This window comes from Lepidochelys kempii, chromosome 11, assembly GCF_965140265.1.
Source record: "Lepidochelys kempii isolate rLepKem1 chromosome 11, rLepKem1.hap2, whole genome shotgun sequence".
In the NCBI taxonomy this organism is placed as follows: Eukaryota; Metazoa; Chordata; order Testudines; family Cheloniidae; genus Lepidochelys; species Lepidochelys kempii.
The window spans coordinates 70,359,552-70,379,120 of NC_133266.1; the positions used below are offsets into that span (position 1 = coordinate 70,359,552).

Consider the following 19,569-nt stretch of genomic DNA (forward strand, 5'->3'; position numbering starts at 1 on the left):
AAGTTGCTCTGCCCAGTATATGTACATGTGCACATACCGTACACACCTACCAGCCATGTCACACACATATGCTCCCGCAATACACACAGAATGCCCACAGGGCATCTCATTCCCCCCACCCCTCCACACACACACTTCTTACAGAAACTCCCCCCAACACTCACTCACTCCTCACACATAGCTCCCACGTCTCACACACAAACACCCCCACGCCTTTCCTTTCTCACACACCCCACTTTGCTCGCGCTTGCTCTCACACACACATACATTTCACTGGCCATGACCGCACTCCCTTCCCTTCTATGCCTCATCCCCATCTCTCTCCACACACATCCCCACACATGCACCCCCAGCTGCCAGCCCCAGCCGCAGAGCTCCAGGCTAGCCAAAGAGTACGGTGCAAAGACCACCTGAGTGTATATGAACTGCATCCCCGCAGCCTCCTTCTCCCCCCGTGCCATGCGCACACCACCACCCCCTTCCCCCACCATGGAGTGGAGGCTGGTATTGTTCAAGGGAAAAGAAAGAGCAGCCACATACCTGGCCTGAGAGGCACCAAAACAGGGCCCTGCAGCCTCCAGCTCTGCCAGCCCTAGCAGACACATGAGTCTGCAGAAGGGTTGCCAACCATCCCATATTACGGGGGACGTGTCTTTTTTAAATAGGAAATTGCCTGTCCCATGCTAAATCAGTACAGGACACCTTTTATCCTGTATTTCAACATATTAGAACTATGATCATTATACAAAGCCAGTTTCATTATTACCTCACCTTCCGATGATCTAAAGTTTGTAAAATTAGACAATGTCGTAATGCAGAATCGGTCCCACGACTTACTGAACCAATGGAATTGTAGCGCAGAGGTTCCCAAACTATGGGGCAAGCACAATAAGGTTATCGGGGGGCATGAAAGGCTGGAGTCAGGAGGGGACTCTGTCCAGCAGAGGAAGCGGACAGGACTCTATGTGGGTGGTCTCGGCTGCCAGGACCAGCTCCCTGCCCACCTTGCTCCCCCACTGCTGCAGCAGCCACCACCCAGCAGTTATGCTCCTCTGCTGGGGATGTTGGCAGAGACTCTGCGAGCAGGGAGGCTACACCCCGGGAGTACTCACCCCACTGCCAGACAGAGCCCCTTCCGGACCCTGGCCCTTCAGCACAGCTCCAGGGCACACAGCCCTGGCCACTTGTCCTGCCAGACACAGCCTGTGAGGCACTCAAGGGCTGGAGTCAGCAGGGGGCCCTGTCCAGCAGGGGGTCAGTACTCACCAGTGTATCTTTCCACTCCCCCCCCAACCCGGGACCTTCAGTGCTGCCCTGTTTACTTCCAGACTTGGGTCCTGACAGCCAAGACTGCCCGACTGCTTCAGGGAGGGGAAGGTTTCCTCAACTGCAGCATGGTTAGCACCCCCCACGCCCCGTGGTACTGGGCACCCCACCCCTGGTCTCCATGGGCCCAGGGTACTCTGCCCCCGGAAAGTCCCGCATTTTCAAAATACAATGTTGGCAACCCTAGTCTGCACAGGGTGACCAGATAGCAAGTGTAAACAATCGGGACGGGGGGTGGGGGGTAATAGTTGCCTGTATAAGAAAAAGCCCCCAAAACTAGGACTGTCCCTATAAAATGAGGACATCTGGTCACCCTAAGTCTGCAGCACAAGGGACAACGCAGGCATAGGCGGCAGCCGCAGGCCCATTGGCTTCCATAGCAACGACGTGGGGGGGGGGGCGCGCGGGGAGGCTTGGCATCCAGTTGCTAAGGGAAGGAGAGGAGGCTGACAACCACTGTAACTAGGTGTTCTGGGCACAACAAGCAGCCTCCAGCAGGCCTGGGCCAAGCCAGTCTGACCTGCAAGGAGTGAAACAAAAGCCACCATGCTGGTGTGATGATAGGCTTCAGCAGCAGCCTCAGACTGGCCCCATAGTGCAGGGTCAGACTGCCCCAAGAAGGGGCCCAAAATCATGGGGCTTTGGGGCCTCCCGAGTGGCTTCTGATCAGAGCCACCAGAGAGAGGTTGTGGCACCAGCTTTTCTATTGTTTATTAAGGGGCAGGCAACCCCTTCCACCCCCACTCACCCCCCTCCGGCAATAAACACAGCCGCGGTATTTTGGATGGGAAAGCAGTGAGGTCAAGACAAGAGGAAAAGCCGAAAGCATGTCGCACATGTAAGTAAACATCTCACCTGGTGGTTTGGGGAGCTTTCAGGGAATGGTTTGTTTGAAAGGCAGGTTTGGAAAGAACCAGGCTCATAAAGTTTAGTGCTGTGGAAAACCCTGGATGGGGTGGGATGGGGAAGGAGTATCTGTGTGTAAATTCACCGAGTGGAAAAAACCTGGATGTACTGTTTGTGTGTGTTTGTGTGAATTAACCCATTTGAAAAACCTGGATGTAGTGTGTGTGTGTGTGTAAATTAACCCAGTTGCAGAGAGAGAGAGTGTGTATGAATAAATTAACCCAGTTCCATTTCTTGCTGTGCAAGGACCCAGGAAGATGTTTCCATCCTTTCTCTATGGTTACTTCGCAGTATTGCCAGTACCAGGAGCTAAAGGGGACATTGCCGCATTTTGTCGACTTGCAAATCATGCTTATGTCTTATTTTTTTTAACATATCATTGTTAAAAGTAACACCTAAAATTTATCTGAGAGGAATTAGAGAGAAAAACTTTTCCCTCCAGTTTGTTTACTTTGTTCACTTTGTGTATAGTCAGTTTCACGGTTTATCTTCTATAATTAGTCACTTTCCCTTCCTGTTTGTGTTGATTATCAACCATCAAGAGAGAAGAGAAAATCATATAAAAATATAAACAAGGAAAAATTGAAATGGACTAGTTTTCAAGCCGAAAATATTATTTTGTATTGTTTTGTAAAAGCACTCCAGGCAACGTATTAACTATTACTCGCTGAATTTTCAAGGGGGATTAGTGATTTCAGATGCCTCCGTTTTTAGGTGCCCAACTTTAAGGGTCCTGATTTACAGCGTGTGCCTACACTTCAAGCTGGGGGATTGATTGCCAGCTCAAGGAGACATATTTGGGCTAGCTCCACTGGAACTAGCATGCTAAGAATCGCATAGCTGTGACAGCACAAGCAGCAGGAGGGGCTAGCCACCATAGTAGGTATTTAATATCTGTGACAGGCACACCCTTGGGCAGCTAGCCCCTCCTGCCTGTGTTGCCATGGCTACATTCTATTTTTTAGCACTCTAGCTCTCACTAAGAGTATCCGAACTTCAACTTTTAAAGTAATTAACAGGCATAGTAAGAACTAGTTTGAACCCTTTTAGGAAGTAATCTTAAAGCTCATCTTCACTGCAATTAATTCGAGTTATAACACAAACGTTTCCCCTAGTGCAAGTCCCATCAACGCACAGATTAGTCCACAAACTAATGGAGGGGGTGTGCTTTAAACTCAAGTCGACTTGCCTGTTAGAGGGTCGAGGCTACAGTTCAAGTTAGTATAACTCATCAGCTGCTAACACTGTCTTTCTATGCTGCTAATTTAATTACTCTTTGCAACTGGAGTTTTATTTTGTAGAGTGGCTTCTCTCACTCAAGTTAGGCTAACTCGGGAGAAGTTAAGTCAAGTGTATATATTTTGAGTTAACTCTGCAATGAAGAAATAGCCTCTGATACAATTCTTTATTGAACATCATTTAGCTTAAATCAGGGCAGGGCAGGGTGTTACAAGGTTGCCTATACAACAGTGTTAATCGTTCCTCCAAAATGATACACAGTCCAGCTACCACAAGATAAGAGCTTAGAATCATAGAATCATAGAATATCAGGGTTGGAAGGGACCCCAGAAGGTCATCTAGTCCAACCCCCTGCTCAAAGCAGGACCAATTCCCAGTTAAATCATCCCAGCCAGGGCTTTGTCAAGCCTGACCTTAAAAACTTCTAAGGAAGGAGATTCCACCACCTCCCTAGGCAACGCATTCCAGTGTTTCACCACCCTCTTAGTGAAAAAGTTTTTCCTAATATCCAATCTAAACCTCCCCCACTGCAACTTGAGACCATTACTCCTCGTTCTGTCATCTGCTACCATTGAGAACAGTCTAGAGCCATCCTCTTTGGAACCCCCTTTCAGGTAGTTGAAAGCAGCTATCAAATCCCCCCTCATTCTTCTCTTCTGCAGGCTAAACAATCCCAGCTCCCTCAGCCTCTCCTCATAAGTCATGTGTTCCAGTCCCCTAATCATTTTTGTTGCCCTTCGCTGGACTCTCTCCAATTTATCCACATCCTTCTTGAAGTGTGGGGCCCAAAACTGGACACAGTACTCCAGATGAGGCCTCACCAATGTCGAATAGAGGGGAACGATCACGTCCCTCGATCTGCTCGCTATGCCCCTACTTATACATCCCAAAATGCCATTGGCCTTCTTGGCAACAAGGGCACACTGCTGACTCATATCCAGCTTCTCGTCCACTGTCACCCCTAGGTCCTTTTCTGCAGAACTGCTGCCTAGCCATTCGGTCCCTAGTCTGTAGCTGTGCATTGGGTTCTTCCGTCCTAAGTGCAGGACCCTGCACTTATCCTTATTGAACCTCATCAGATTCCTTTTGGCCCAATCTTCCAATTGGTCTAGGTCCTTCTGTATCCTATCCCTCCCCTCCAGCGTATCTACCACTCCTCCCAGTTTAGTATCATCCGCAAATTTGCTGAGAGTGCAATCCACACCATCCTCCAGATCATTTATGAAGATATTGAATAAAACCGGCCCCAGGACCGACCCTTGGGGCACTCCACTTGATACCGGCTGCCAACTAGACATGGAGCCATTGATCACTACCCGTTGAGCCCGACAATTTAGCCAGCTTTCTACCCACCTTATAGTGCATTCATCCAGCCCATACTTCCTTAACTTGCTGACAAGAATACTATGGGAGACCGTGTCAAAAGCTTTGCTAAAGTCAAGAAACAATACATCCACTGCTTTCCCTTCATCCACAGAACCAGTAATCTCATCATAAAAGGCGATTAGATTAGTCAGGCATGACCTTCCCTTGGTGAATCCATGCTGGCTGTTCCTGATCACTTTCCTCTCATGCAAGTGCTTCAGGATTGATTCTTTGAGGACCTGCTCCATGATTTTTCCAGGGACTGAGGTGAGGCTGACTGGCCTGTAGTTCCCAGGATCTTCCTTCTTCCCTTTTTTAAAGATTGGCACTACATTAGCCTTTTTCCAGTCATCCGGGACTTCCCCGGTTCGCCACGAGTTTTCAAAGATAATGGCCAGTGGCTCTGCAATCACAGCCGCCAATTCCTTCAGCACTCTCGGATGCAACTCGTCCGGCCCCATGGACTTGTGCACGTCCAGCTTTTCTAAATAGTCCCTAACCGCCTCTATCTCCACAGAAGGCTGGCCATCTCTTCCGCATTTTGTGATGCCCAGCGCAGCAGTCTGGGAGCTGACCTTGTTAGTGAAAACAGAGGCAAAAAAAGCATTGAGTACATTAGCTTTTTGCACATCCTCTGTCACTAGGTTGCCTCCCTCATTCAGTAAGGGGCCCACACATTCCTTGGCTTTCTTCTTGTTGCCAACATACCTGAAGAAACCCTTCTTGTTACTCTTGACATCTCTGGCTAGCTGCAGCTCCAGGTGCGATTTGGCCCTCCTGATAACATTCCTACATGCCCGAGCAATATTTTTATACTCTTCCCTGGTCATATGTCCAACCTTCCACTTCTTGTAAGCTTCTTTTTTATGTTTAAGATCCGCTAGGATTTCACCATTAAGCCAAGTTGGTCGCCTGCCATATTTACTATTCTTTCGACTCATCGGGATGGTTTGTCCCTGTAACCTCAACAGGGATTCCTTGAAATACAGCCAGCTCTCCTGGACTCCTTTCCCCTTCAAGTTAGTCCCCCAGGGGATCCTGGCCATCTGTTCCCTGAGGGAGTCGAAGTCTGCTTTCCTGAAGTCCAGGGTCCGTATCCTGCTGCTTACCTTTGTTCCCTGCGTCAGGATCCTGAACTCAACCAACTCATGGTCACTGCCTCCCAGATTCCCATCCACTTTTGCTTCCCCCACTAATTCTACCCGGTTTGTGAGCAGCAGGTCAAGAAAAGCACCCCCCCTAGTTGGCTCCTCTAGCACTTGCGCCAGGAAATTGTCCCCTATGCTTTCCAAAAACTTCCTGGATTGTCTATGCACCGCTGTATTGCTCTCCCAGCAGATATCAGGAAAATTAAAGTCACCCATGAGAATCAGGGCATGCGATCTAGTAGCTTCCGTGAGCTGCCGGAAGAAAGCCTCATCCACCTCATCCCCCTGGTCCGGTGGTCTATAGCAGACTCCCACCACTACATCACTCTTGTTGCACACACTTCTAAACTTAATCCAGAGACACTCAGGTTTTTCTGCAGTTTCGTACCGGAGCTCTGAGCAGTCATACTGCTCCCTTACATACAGTGCTACTCCCCCACCTTTTCTGCCCTGCCTGTCCTTCCTGAACAGTTTATAACCATCCATGACAGTACTCCAGTCATATGAGTTATCCCACCAAGTCTCTGTTATTCCGATCACGTCATAGTTCCTTGACATCACCAGGACCTCCAGTTCTCCCTGCTTGTTTCCAAGGCTTTGTGCATTTGTATATAAGCACTTGAGATAACCTGTTGATCGCCCCTCATTGCCAGTATGAGGCAGGAGCCCTCTCCTCACAGACATTCCTGCCTGTGCTTCCTCCCGGAAGTAAATGAAGAACTGAAGTGTCTTAAATTAGTTAGATGACACTGTAGTTGCTAAAGAAGCATTTTGGCTGACTGAAGAATTAGATCGTTTTATAAACACACATGAAGATATTCCTTGAGCACTTGTAGCAAATTACTTTTTAGTCAATCATATTTCTTTCAAGAGGGATCAAGTATACTTATCAGATAAAATATTTGCATGTTGGAGTTCATTCTGTTATCATGGAAACAATTTGTATTGCCATCCTTCATGTATTCAAAGACTGCGTTGTATAATTATTAGACCTATAGAATTTGGAATAGTTTGTAGGTTCCATTTAGGAGAGGGTCACTGGATTAAGGGTCATGGTCTTCTGCTTTGAAAGAAAAAAATAAACATTGGCAGGGGGAAATTTACAACGACAGTTATGCTAGAAAATAGGCCATATTCTCATCAGTGTGAAAGGGGTTAGAGTTGTACAGCAGTTTACATACATGAACCCTAAGCATTAATAGGAAATGTTGGCCGCTTGCGGACTTTGGGACATGTGAGCAGAGTGCCTGTCCTGTGTCTGCAGTCCTCCCCGCCCCTCACCAGCAACAGCAGTGCAGCCAGCAGCATAGCTGGATACTACTTCCCCCTCCAAGGGGGAAGAAACTGTGTGGAGGGAGTTAATGCTGTAATAAATCTCATTACCGTGCCCGGTACAGTGCAGTGTAAATTAAGGCATCTTGGAGCTGGAGCATACAGTGGAGAACAACTACTTCCTAGCTCTGGACCCTTTCTGGCTAGCCATATCCCATTCATCCACTCAACATGCATAATGCAATACAGGATCTTCGATATGGAATAGCTACTGGTGGTTATCTGATAGGGATGCAGTACTACTGTCATACTGCAGAGCTGTCTTTACACACTTTGCAGCCACAGACAACAGGGATATTCTTCTGATTTTGCCAGGGAAAGCATGCATTTGCTTCCCTCCTCGTCTCAAAGCAGAGGGCATTATATTGCCCTCAGGCTGGAGAAGCTGCAATAGTTAGATAAAAGGCTGCTCCTTAGAGCATGGTAAGGTAAAATTCAGCATATGGTAATCTCTTCTCCACGTAAATTACTCAAATTTCTATTCCTGCTGTTGTATTAAAATTCACCAGCACAATACCCTTCTTTGACCAAAGAACTATCTTTTCATCAGCCTTGTGAGTTTGGGCAAGAGCAGGTGCTTGAAAGCTACTGAGGTGCAGTGTTACAGCTGGTGTTTAGTGAAGCAGGCTTCCTTGTCTTTGCTGTGGTTTCCCATTACGTTTGTGCCACACAATCTTTTATCCTGTGTTCACTCTATTACACTACTGAAGAATGAAATCGGAGAAGGTAGAAGTGCAAGGCTGTTCCTGTTAACAATGCTGTATTTACTTTTTCCGGTGACTAGAGTGTGTCAAGCTTTATCCTCCTTTATTTTGCCCCTTTGCTACTGAATCTATAGAAAATCATTGACTGGCCTGGAAATAGTTAAGGCAATTCATGTCATTCCACTGTATGCTCCCTCATCCTGGAATAGCTTGGGAAGAATTTTAAAACCAAGCTTAATTTTAGGGATAGTGAGCAAGTTTGACCCAAAATTTTGTCCAAAACTGGAATTGAAAGGTTTAGAACAGAACAGGTTTGGATAATGTTTTTGGAAGTCAGCTAACCTTTCATTCTCATGGGCCTCAGGAACTACTAATTCTTTCTGTGATCAAAAGCCAAAATATCCCAAGAAAGAGGTTGGTGTCCTTAAGGTATCTCCAGCCCATTCCGTACTTGAGTGTCCAGCCCTGTGTGAGAGTGCTTGAGGGGGCTTTTCTTCCTTTACCCTGAGGTAGAAGTCTGCCAATGGGGAGCCACACTTCTGCTTGTGTATACCGATCAGCAGAAGGCCACTGCACAGAGTGTGAGCTGTCCCCTGCAGTGGAGTAACAGCCCGGCTGTTGCAGTTTGCACTCCTCTGTGTCGGCCAAATTATCTTCCGTGACATCTGCTGGAGCATAGCTCGTCTGTCCTCATCATCCCCACAGAGTGGGTTGCAGCTTCCAGTAAATCACAGTGTGGCCCAAAGTATTTTGATCTCCCTCTGCTGGCTTTGCAGCAGAAGTTAACTAATTGTTGCTGGTTCACAAAAATTGGTTGACATAAGTCACTAAGGCCTCAATCCTGCAAATAGTCAATGGAACAACTCCCATGCTTAACATTAATTCTGTAAACACTTCAGCATGAATGTGGAATTGGTGCAACAAAAATAACCAGATTAATTTCAGCTTTGTTGAAAACAGCACTTAAGTTAGTTTTTCCACACCGGAAACAAAATGTCAGGTGGAAATGTATTGTCAGGCTTCAGACGATACAGGAATATTAAATAAGTGTAAAATAAATTGACAGTGTTTTAAATAATTTTTGTGTCAGTTTGACCACAGAAATGTATCTTTAAGCCTCATTTTTAAATGAGTAGGTCATATTTTATTCTGAGTAATAAAAATAAAGTTCAACCTAGAAGAAGCCATACTATGGCACAAAGGCTGGATGATTAATAAAGTATTCTTGATTGACTACTAGTATCTGGACTTTGTTTACTCTCCCCGGGAGCATAGAGAGTTAAAGGAACACATTGATCAGAAAGGCAGGACTCTCTTTTACCCCAAAAGCCATAAATGCTGCCAGAATGCACTTCAGGGCCTTTGGAATTAAGTGAGTGTATATGTTTTTCTCATCCCATTACTCAGTGTTGCTTATTTTCCCCTGTAACATTCCTTGCCTTTCAGCTGCTATGGCAATCAGCAGTACTGCTTATACTTCGTGTGTGTGTGTGTGTAACTTTGAGAACCTGGGCTCTTGCCCTCCCCTGAACTTCTTCTTCTAAGGTTGGAAGTATGAAAATTACACTCAGTTGCATTAGTTCCCCCCCAAACACTTAATATAGAGTAGGTTAGACCTCCAAATACTCGTCCTTCCTGCATCTCCTCATCACTTGAATCACACTTTCAAAATTTGAATGTAGTCATTTACACTCTTTATAGTTAACTGCAATTGCTACTACTCCTGACACTGATTCCTACCACTACTGAGTAAGCATGTTGGATGCCCCAGGAACAATTATAGACCTTCATTCTGAAAACACTCATGCACATTGTGATGTTCTATACCTTGGGGGAGCGTGCTGTAACTTCCATATTCCTCATTTTCATATAATCCTGATCTTACATATAAAGCATGCCTTGTAAGGTATCAGGGGAAAGGTTATGATCTGCTAGAAGTCATTTCTCTATCCATATATGTCTATCATTAATGCATATAAAGTTATGAGAATTGTGTAGTATGGTTGTCACTAACACATGCTGTAAGTTGGGGGAATCAGCCAGATATTAGCTCCCCAGAGGCAACAGCAAGGAAAGTAACCAACGCCTGGGTGGGATGTCAAACAATCCATCAACAGCCATTGTCCAGCAAGGGAGCTACAATGCAATGACTCACCTGCATGAGGACACAACAGTAATGCTCACCTGACTCGGAAGTGAGGGAGCAAAGCCAAGGGGAAGGAAAGGACCTAATAAAAGGAAGAGACATTTGCCATGCCCTTCCTCTCTCTTCCACCTACATCTACAGACACCACCACACCAAGTGACTGAAGCACTGATCAAAGGGGAGAGCCTGGCTGAAAAGCAACCAGCCAGCCTGTGGTGAGAAGCATCTAAAATTGTAAGGGCATTGAAAGTGTTAAAATCAGCTTAGAATGCATTTTGATTTTATTGCATTTGACCATCTGACATGTTATGTTTTGACTTATAATCACTTAAAATCTATCTTTATAGCTAATAAATCTGTTTATTTTACCTGAAGCAGTGCATTTGGTTTGAAGTGTGTCAGAGGCTCCCCTTGGTACATATCAATTTCTTTGTTAAATTGATGAACTTATATAAGCTTGCAGCGACCAGAAGATTTAACTGGACACCGCAAGATGGAGGTTCCTACGGTTGTGTCTGGGACTGGAAATATTGGCTAGTGTCACTCAGTTGCAAGTAGCTGGGAGCAGCTTACATGCCAGAGGCTGGGCATGAACAGCCCAGGAGTGGGGTTTTTTACAGTAGAGCGAGGTAAGGCTCGTCTCCCAGAGTCAAGGATTGGAGTGAACTAGCAGCTCACCAGTCCGGATAACACCAGTGGGGAATGTCACACACATATTTAATTTTACTACCATGTGTAGCCCTACTGAATTCCATGCGACTACCTGGGATAGTAACGTTAAGTATGTGCATGAGTATCAGCAGGATCAGGGTCATAATTATGACCTTCACCCTAATGGGTTAAATCCACTTCTGATATAACTTCACACGCTAGTACATATGACCCTAATGACCATTGCCTAATAATGAAGGAAAGGGAGCCAGTCTTCATGATGTCTTTATGACAGTTCCTAGTATATATCACAACTAGCAAAGATTTTCCTTTAAGATTAAAAGAAAAGTCAGCAGTCAGGATTTTGTTTCACTCTTTCCTTGGTGGCTCAAAGCCATTTTTACCACAGGTCCCTCTTTTTCTAGAAGACAGGGGTGCAGTGCCCTTTCAAGCTTGTGGGAAGAAAACTGTAGCAAATGGGCAAAATGAAAAGTGAGTTAAGGGCCCTGTGCTGCCTGGTTAGTAAGGTGGGGATGGCTCAAGGCCCTCACACCTCTCCTATGGTCCCTGGGCTGTGGCCAGGCACTCCCCTCAGCACAGAAGTTGCTCCCTCTAGCACACAGGGAGCATTAGCCACTCTGACAGAGGGAGAATGACTGTAGAAACTAATGACAGGATTCAGAGTAGCAGCCATGTTAGTCTATCCGCAAAAAGAACAGGAGTACTTGTGGCACCTTAGAGACTAACAAATTTATTAGAGCATAAGCTTTCGTGGGCTACAGCCCACTTCATCGGATGCATAGAATGGAACATATAGTAAGAAGATATATATATATATACATACAGAGAAGATGGAAATTGCCATACAAACTGTAAGAGGCCAATTAATTAAGATGAGCGATAATATATATTAATTAGCCTCTTACAGTATGTATGCTGACTTACACCATGTGAGAATCTGCCCTTCATTGTTTTGATGTCATTCTTTTCCCTCCTTTTTCTCTTCCTTAATGTTTTATACTTTATTCCCCCCACATACACACTTCCCGTCCTTTCGTTAGATTGAATGTTAATGCTGAAAAAACAGAGAAACATTTCATGATCTCCACAGACATGAAACCGATCCATAACAACATGCTTGCAGTAATTTGTCATTATCTTACACTTATCTGATACTATTTTGCCTTACGTTAACATGCTTTAATTTTTTTTAAAAAAGATTCAAAAATATAAAAAGAAACTGAATAGTAGCTGGCACAATGGGAGAACACTCGGCATTCTCCACAGACTGGGGAGAGAGAAAGAGGTTATTGTAAAATGTAGTGGACAGTTGCATGGCAGTTTTGGTTGCACTGATGCCTATTGTCAGCTCTGAAACAACTTGCATTTGAAATGTTGTAGCCTGAGGAAACCCACTGTTCATAAATCAAGCCTGTAGTTGGGGTACAGTCTATAGGCCCAGACATCCTAAAAGATTTATAACCTCCCCACTGCAAATTGATTCTAGATACACACAGCTAGGAAAGTACAACAGCGTATTGTGTTCTTCTGTGCTGGAGTACCCCATGAGTCTCATTGGTTTCCGTTCATCTGAGTCCCCAATTCTAAGAAAGTGTACAAAACCCCATTGATCAATTGGCTGAGCTGTCAGGGCACAGCTAATGGTGTTCTTGTTTGTGCCAATCTTTCCTATCCCAGTGGTTTTATTTTGTTTATCTCTTGCACCTGGGTTAATTGCTGCAATCTACTGAGTCACTTGGTGCAATGGGATGTAAATGAAGTCGGAAGAAAGGGGGAAATATCTGGGTGGGCTGTTAATGCATTAAGAAGAGCAGGGCCAGCTGCTTCCTGCTGAAGCTGAAAAGTATAGTATACACTTTAAAAAAAAATAAAGCATGTAAATTCAATAGCAGGCTCAAATTGTTAAAATTTTTGCTGATCATTCTAGTCAGTCAGAACATCCCCATCAATATCCTGAAGAAATAAACAAATATAGAGAGCTCAAGCCATTATGTCCATGATGAGAGACCTTACTAAAATATTATCCTGTCATCTCCATAGCCTCATTACAATTGCAAGTATATCATTCAGTATGATAAAATGCATAGGCATGAGGGAACAATATGATTGGCTTACAAAGATTCCAACCCACACAGTTATGGATGACAAAATCACACAGGTTACAGCTGCTTGACCTCTTCATCACAACAGAAAATTAATACACAACTGCATTCTCAGTCCCAATCAGACCAGCAAGATAACAGGTCCAAAATGGTTCTATAAAATGTAACAGACATAATTCAGTTGTATCCTTGTCCTGCTCCTTTACTCTTGAATGTGTTAATAATCCTTCTGCTAGGTACCAGTGACAGCAACAAGGGCCAGTTTGAATGTAACTAGGGGTCCTTCTCTAAGATAAATAGATATATGATTCAAACCCCACCCAGAACAGTACTCTTGTTTCTGTCTCTGGAAAATAAAAATAAAACTTTCCTTGTCACGCTTACAGGAAGTTTTTTCCCCACTCACAAGCGCTCGAAAGTCATTCAGAAATATGGAACACAGGAATCTTTAATTTGGGGAAAAAGGCGAACACAACCAAAAGAAACATGACACAAAACAATGACATATATTTATATATTAGAACCTGAACAACCCAAATGAATACACCAAGAGTCTGGTCATCTCCCAGTCCAGCTTATGGAACTCCAGAACCCTGTATCACCACAAACTCCACCCACTAAAAACCCCACTCACAGGTTGAGTTAGTCTCAGTGGTAACCAAAGGATATCCAGGGGCGGCTCTCCTCTGCTTGTCAGCTCTAGACCTCAGAGAACTATTCTGCCAGATCTGTCTCCAATGAGCAGCAACCTAGGCCAGTCCAGTGCTTCCAGGTCTGCCTGCACCAGCTGAGTGAGCTAGGACACTGTGAAGTCAGCTCACTATTGCCACCACTGGTCTGGTCAGGACTTCCTGTGGAACCAACTCTACTCCACTGCTACCAGTGAGGCCTCTGCACAGAGCCAGCTCTGCTTCTCCATCACTACTCAGGTCAGGCTTGACAAAGCCCTGGCTGGGATGATTTAATTGGGGATTGGTCCTGCTTTGAGCAGGGGGTTGGACTAGATGACCTCCTGAGGTCCCTTCCAACCCTGATATTCTATGATACTCCAGACAGACCTCTCTATGGAGTTTTTCACTGAGGTTAGGGAATCACCACATGGGGAACACAGTGCAGAACTGGACCCTAGGTTAAAATCCCTATTCTCTAGATAAGAATTCTTCAAGACAAAACTTCCTATCTCTTTGTTGAGGCCAAGCTTTGTTATCCAACCAAAGTCTGTTTCTTGTTCAGTCAGGGTGATTCCTCACCCATGGCATATCTTGCACAGTTCTATGTCCTTTAATGAGCACAGTACCGGCAACAACCTATTATCACCTTTACACATGAAAACAAACATTTCCAACCAAAACAACAAAAACTCAATAGTGGAATTATGGGTAAACAATATTACAATTCATGTAAATGAAGTTAGCCAGAGCTGAGTTTTCCACTTCTCCCCAACAGAGGGAACAGAGAACTCCATCCCTCTAGGTTTTCTAGCCAGGGTGCTTGCTTTAGTTTTTGGGTGAAGTAAAACTTTACTTTCAGCTTTAGATACAAATCTCCTCAGAATTCTGAGGGAGTCAGGTCTGGTTTTTTAGTTGCCACTTCTACTTACCTTAGAGATTTAAACCATGTTATTTATTTGTATTACAGTAACTCAGAGGCCCCATTCTCCTAGGTGCTATACCATGCACATAGTGAGAGGCAGCCTCTACCCTGAAGAAAACACAGTGTAAATAGACAAGACAGATAAAAACAGCATTATTAACCCCATTTTGCATATTGGTATCTGAAGCACAGGGAGTTTAAGTAACTTGACCAAGGTCACACAGAAAGTCTATGACAGAGCCAGGAACTGATGCATATCCTGAGTCCCAGCCCATGGCCTTAACCACAAAACTATACATTCTGTCATCTGAGGTCCTTTCTCACATTATTTTCCTACCTTACTAGCTGTCATGCATCAACATTTGAGAGACTTAGGATGAACGGTGAAAGCAGAGTTCCAACCCATTGTACATGGCAGTTCCTTTCTTAGTTCAGGATTTCCAGCATTGCTCTGAGACTGAGTGCTCTTTTTAGAATACCTCTTTAACCATTCCTATGTTCCAGTTTCCATCTTACAGTAGCATGTTCCAATATACTCTATGTTGGCACTGTAAAAAAAACAAACAACTAGTGCTGATATAGCACTTTCATCAGTAGATCCAAAGCACTTTTCAAAGGGAAGTGAGTATCATTATGCCCATTTTACAGATGGGGAAATTGACGCATAGTGAGGTGTAATAACTTATGCAAGGTCATCCAGCAGGCCAGTGGCAGAGCTGGGACTAGAACCAGGCACTTATTTTCTAGGCCACACTACCTTCCTTGATCCCCCCACAATCATTGCTGTTGCAGCCAGCCTAGAAAGACTGGCTTGTAAGAGAAGCCTGCTGTTATTGTCACAGCCTGTGGAAATACAAGCAATTCCTTGCAGAACCTACAGTTTCCAAGATGCAGGTGATATAAATTCCATGTCCACATTTTGCATCATATTGCCAATGGAAAAAAAAAATCACCACCATTGTAACCTTTAAACTCCTTTTTGATGCTGCTGCAGCCCAATTCCTGACAGGAGAATAAAAAGGAGAGCTTAACATTTTATTTTTTTAAATTGTAACCACTGGACATTGAATCATGCAATAAGGGTTGTGACGCCTGACGTACATGCCTTAGGTTCTGATCCTGCATTGACTTCAGTGGAGTTTCACATAGGCACAGGGGTCTGCCTATGCAGAGCTCGTTGCTAGACTGGGGCTGTTGTTACAACTATATTTTGTGGTGAACGCCAAGAATTTCTAACTTTTTAATTTTATTAAAGCATAATTTTGAAACTCCTATTTCTAAAGCTGCTTTACTAGTAGAGACAATAAAAAAAGAACTATGGTTTAATTCAGTAACTCTGCTTTAAAATACATTTTAGCTAAGTTTTTTTAAAATCTTTTGGGAATTAAAATGCACTTCAGTGCTTGCATTTGTCAGCTAGCCACACTTCTGGAGTCATAGAGACACTCAATACCTGTGCTACCAATTGTGTGCTAATCAATGCATATAGCTGCAGCTAAGATATTCTTTTCTCCTTTCAATTAGCACTTATAATAAGATGTGGGCAGAAGCCCAAGAAGCCCTCAACGGTCTGCTCCAGAGGGAGATAGAAGATAAGCTCCTAAAGGTACAGAAGGATCGCATAACAGTGTTCCAGATGTTAGCCACCTTCTACATTAAATATGTGCAAATTTTCTGTAACTTGGAGACTGCCTACGACCAGATCGTTCACCCACAAAAACGGTTAGTGATTCGGCAAGTGCTGGACGGAGTGATGGGCCGTATCCTGGAGCTAAAGAATGAAATGGTGGAGCTGGAGAACTCGGAGTTTCATTACTTTGATGATATCCTGCAAGATCTTAAGCTGTCCCCTGTAGGTATACTTTTATCATAAGCAAGTTAGGAATATATTCTGTATATTCTATATTTTAATGTAAATCGCTTGATGTCAATGAATCTATGCTGATTTACATTATCTGAGGATCTAGCCTAGTATTTACCAGAAAGTCAATACTATTTAACAGCACTGGGCTAATTCTCTGTTGGTGTAAATTGGCACAGCACCATTTATTTCAATGAAATTGCCCCAATTTACATCAGCCGAGAACTTGGCCTACTATATGCTCACTAGTTTACTGCATAGTCATGTATTTTTGTTAAAAATAACTACACAGAATATATTCATTCGCAAGTGAGATTTTCACATGGGAGAATGATTTTAAAAATGAATCTGCTTGATCAATATGTTATATTTCAATATGTCTGGAATATTATCAAAGATGTATAGTTTTTAATAAAGGTTATGTCTTTCCTTTATGTCTGACTTGTTCTGCTTGGTCCTAAAGTGAATTCATGCTAGAATAACAGCTTCTATGTTAATAATGCAACATTGCAAATCCACCCTGATTTTACTGTAGGGTCACATAGGATGGTCCACTCAGGACCAAGCCACAGCTGATGTCAGAGTTCAGTTTGATTTGCCTTCTGCTTCAAGATGAATCAGTTTGAGCTCATGACTCTCTCAGAGGTTACAGATAAAACTAGGTGGGAAATAGACTGGTCCTGTGGTTAGTTCTCCAAACTGCCACCTGAGAAACTTTAGTCTGCCCTCTCATTGCAAGACAGGAAGGGGCTGGGACCACATTCAATGTCTAGGGAAAAGGATTGCCTGGTAGTAACCCTTCTATCCAATTTAAGAGCAGTTGTCTGAAGGACATCCCAACTAAACCTCAACCCTAGTAAATACAGTGGAACCTCAGAGTTACAGAAATCTCAGGAATGGAGGTTGCCCGTAACTCTGAAATTTTCATAACTCTGAACAAAGCACAGTTTGGGCTCCAGAACCAGCAGCTGACACTCCAGGCCAGGATTCAACAGCAGTTGAGCCCCCTACTCAGCTCCAGCATGAATTTGCAAGCTTATCCCCCTCCAGGCGGGGGGGGGAGGGGGTGTGTGTGCAAACAGTATGTCCCCCTCCTAGCCGAGGGGGGCATAAAAACAGTGTCGTCCCCCCCACCTGGCGACGGGCGAAAGCTGCGCAGACCCCAGCACTGCTCCTGCTCTGCTGGCTCCGGGCATGGGGGACAAGCAGTCCAGCTGTGCCTATCTTTAAGATGCAATACAGGCACAGTACAGTATTTGCTTTTTTGTTTTGTTTTGTGTGTCTGCTGCCACCTGATTGGTTACTTCCGGATTCACACGGTGTCCCATTGACCGCTAAGTCCCTAACTCTGGTGCTTGTATCTTTGAGGTTCTACTGTATGGCCATAATATGGATCCTTGAAGGTTGAAGGTATAAAAACCAGATGAGAAATAATGGTGATTTGATTGATAATTCCTTTTGTTTCTGACAACTCTACCTGTTGTCAAAGTTGGGTACTGTAGGTAACAGCTTTCTAATGGAAAAGTAAACAAAGGTATTGTTTAAATGATACTATTTTCTGGATCCTGGTTATAATGTGAAAGAAATTTCCTAGTGGTATCTTAACATATTGTAGAATTAGTTCTTCGGGTTTTAGATATGAAACATGTTGCAGCTTTTAACTGATTATTTTGCCATATAAATATGTATAGTACAGTGATCGCTACTTATTTCAATCAACCATCTTTCTGCTATTTTATTCATAGCAGAGAACTATTTTGACCATCAGAAGACATATTGGAGAATATAAAGGCATCATTCAGAATCTGATAACTCAAAATGTATTAGATTTTTGTAAAAACCACAATTATGAATATCACTGTATTTTGATGATTTATAGGTAAATCAACCAAGAGAGAAAAGTTGATGAGTTTGAAATGTAACATTTTTAACATCAGGTATTAAAAAAATGAAGACGAATTCTCGTCCCTCTGCCCCACCTTAGAACTAACAAGGCATGGTGTACCTGCTGAGTGAAGATAGCATTGAGATGTTTGGGGAGGCTGGTTTAGAACTATTCTCAACAGTTGATGACAACATAGACTTGACTATATTTTTCTCTGTAACATCCTTGGCTCCAGTACTAAGGTCCTGGTCAATGCACACAACAAACTCCATATATCTAGATGGGACTTCCCCCATCTTTGCACCAGGGCCCTTACTTTCATCAGTTGTGAAGGGCTTGTAGTCCAGCATAATCATGATAACAGTGAGGAATATTCAGAATTGCTAACTCTTAGGCATGTTACATCTGATGGATGATTCTGAGGTGCACTGGTTTTATTTTTGGTATGCCATTCAAGCATTTGAGCTTTATTTTTCTCCAGTTATCTGTGTACCACCTTTTTCTAGTTCACCTTCAGACATGGAATCTACCTATCTATGGTAATTATACAGATACTTTTTAATGTATTTATCCTTACTACACCTATGTAAGGTAGGGTATGGTTAAAGGCTCCATCTGTGACTTGATGTTTGTGGACAAATATCACAAGCCTATTGTTTCACAATGTTGTGTCCTACAAAGTGCTTGAGAATGAAGGCTGTCCTCTTTTGGCTGCCTAATGCTTGGTGCTAGGCCTTTACCTCCTCGTACCGGGTAGAAGTCAGTTAGGCTGTGGGATTGTCTTATAATCAACCATAAAGAGTCTTGCATCCTTGAAAAACTGTGGAAGTGTTCATAGAATCATAGAATATCAGGGTTGGAAGGGACCTCAGGAGGTCAACTAGTTTAACCCCCTGCTCAAAGCAGGACCAATCCCCAACTAAATCATCCCAGCCAGGGCTTTGTCAAGCCTGACCTTAAAAACTTCTAAGGAAGGAGATTCCACCACCTCCCTAGGTAACACATTCCAGCATTTCACCTCCCTCCTAGTGAAAAAGTTTTTCCTAATATCCAACGTAAACCTCCCCCACTGCAACTTGAGACCATTACTCCTTGTTCTGTCATCAGCTACCACTGAGAACAGTCTAGATCCATCCTCTTTGGAACCCCCTTTCAGGTAGTTGAGAGCAGCTATGAAATCCCCCCTCATAGTGTGGGGGCCAAAACTGGACACAGTACTCCAGATGAGGCCTCACCAATGCCAAATAGAGGGGAACGATCGCGTTCCTCGATCAGCTGGCAATGCCCCTA

The 19,569-nt window shown here is 44.0% G+C and overlaps 1 protein-coding gene across 2 annotated transcripts in view; it reads left to right on the plus strand.

Moving 5' to 3' along the window:
- The first annotated feature begins 1,763 nt into the window (after positions 1–1,763).
- DRC11 (dynein regulatory complex subunit 11) overlaps positions 1,764–19,569 on the plus strand; it is a 158,091-nt gene continuing 140,285 nt past the window's right edge. Inside the window, exons 1-2 of one of the 2 annotated variants that reach the window (XM_073306791.1) lie at positions 1,764–2,164; positions 16,058–16,385. In XM_073306791.1, the coding sequence (XP_073162892.1) occupies positions 2,154–2,164; positions 16,058–16,385 (339 nt within the window). In that variant the 5' untranslated portion in view covers positions 1,764–2,153. Of the gene's footprint in view, positions 2,165–10,305; positions 10,382–16,057; positions 16,386–19,569 lie in introns of those variants that run through there. The other variant, XM_073306792.1, reaches the window with a different exon arrangement.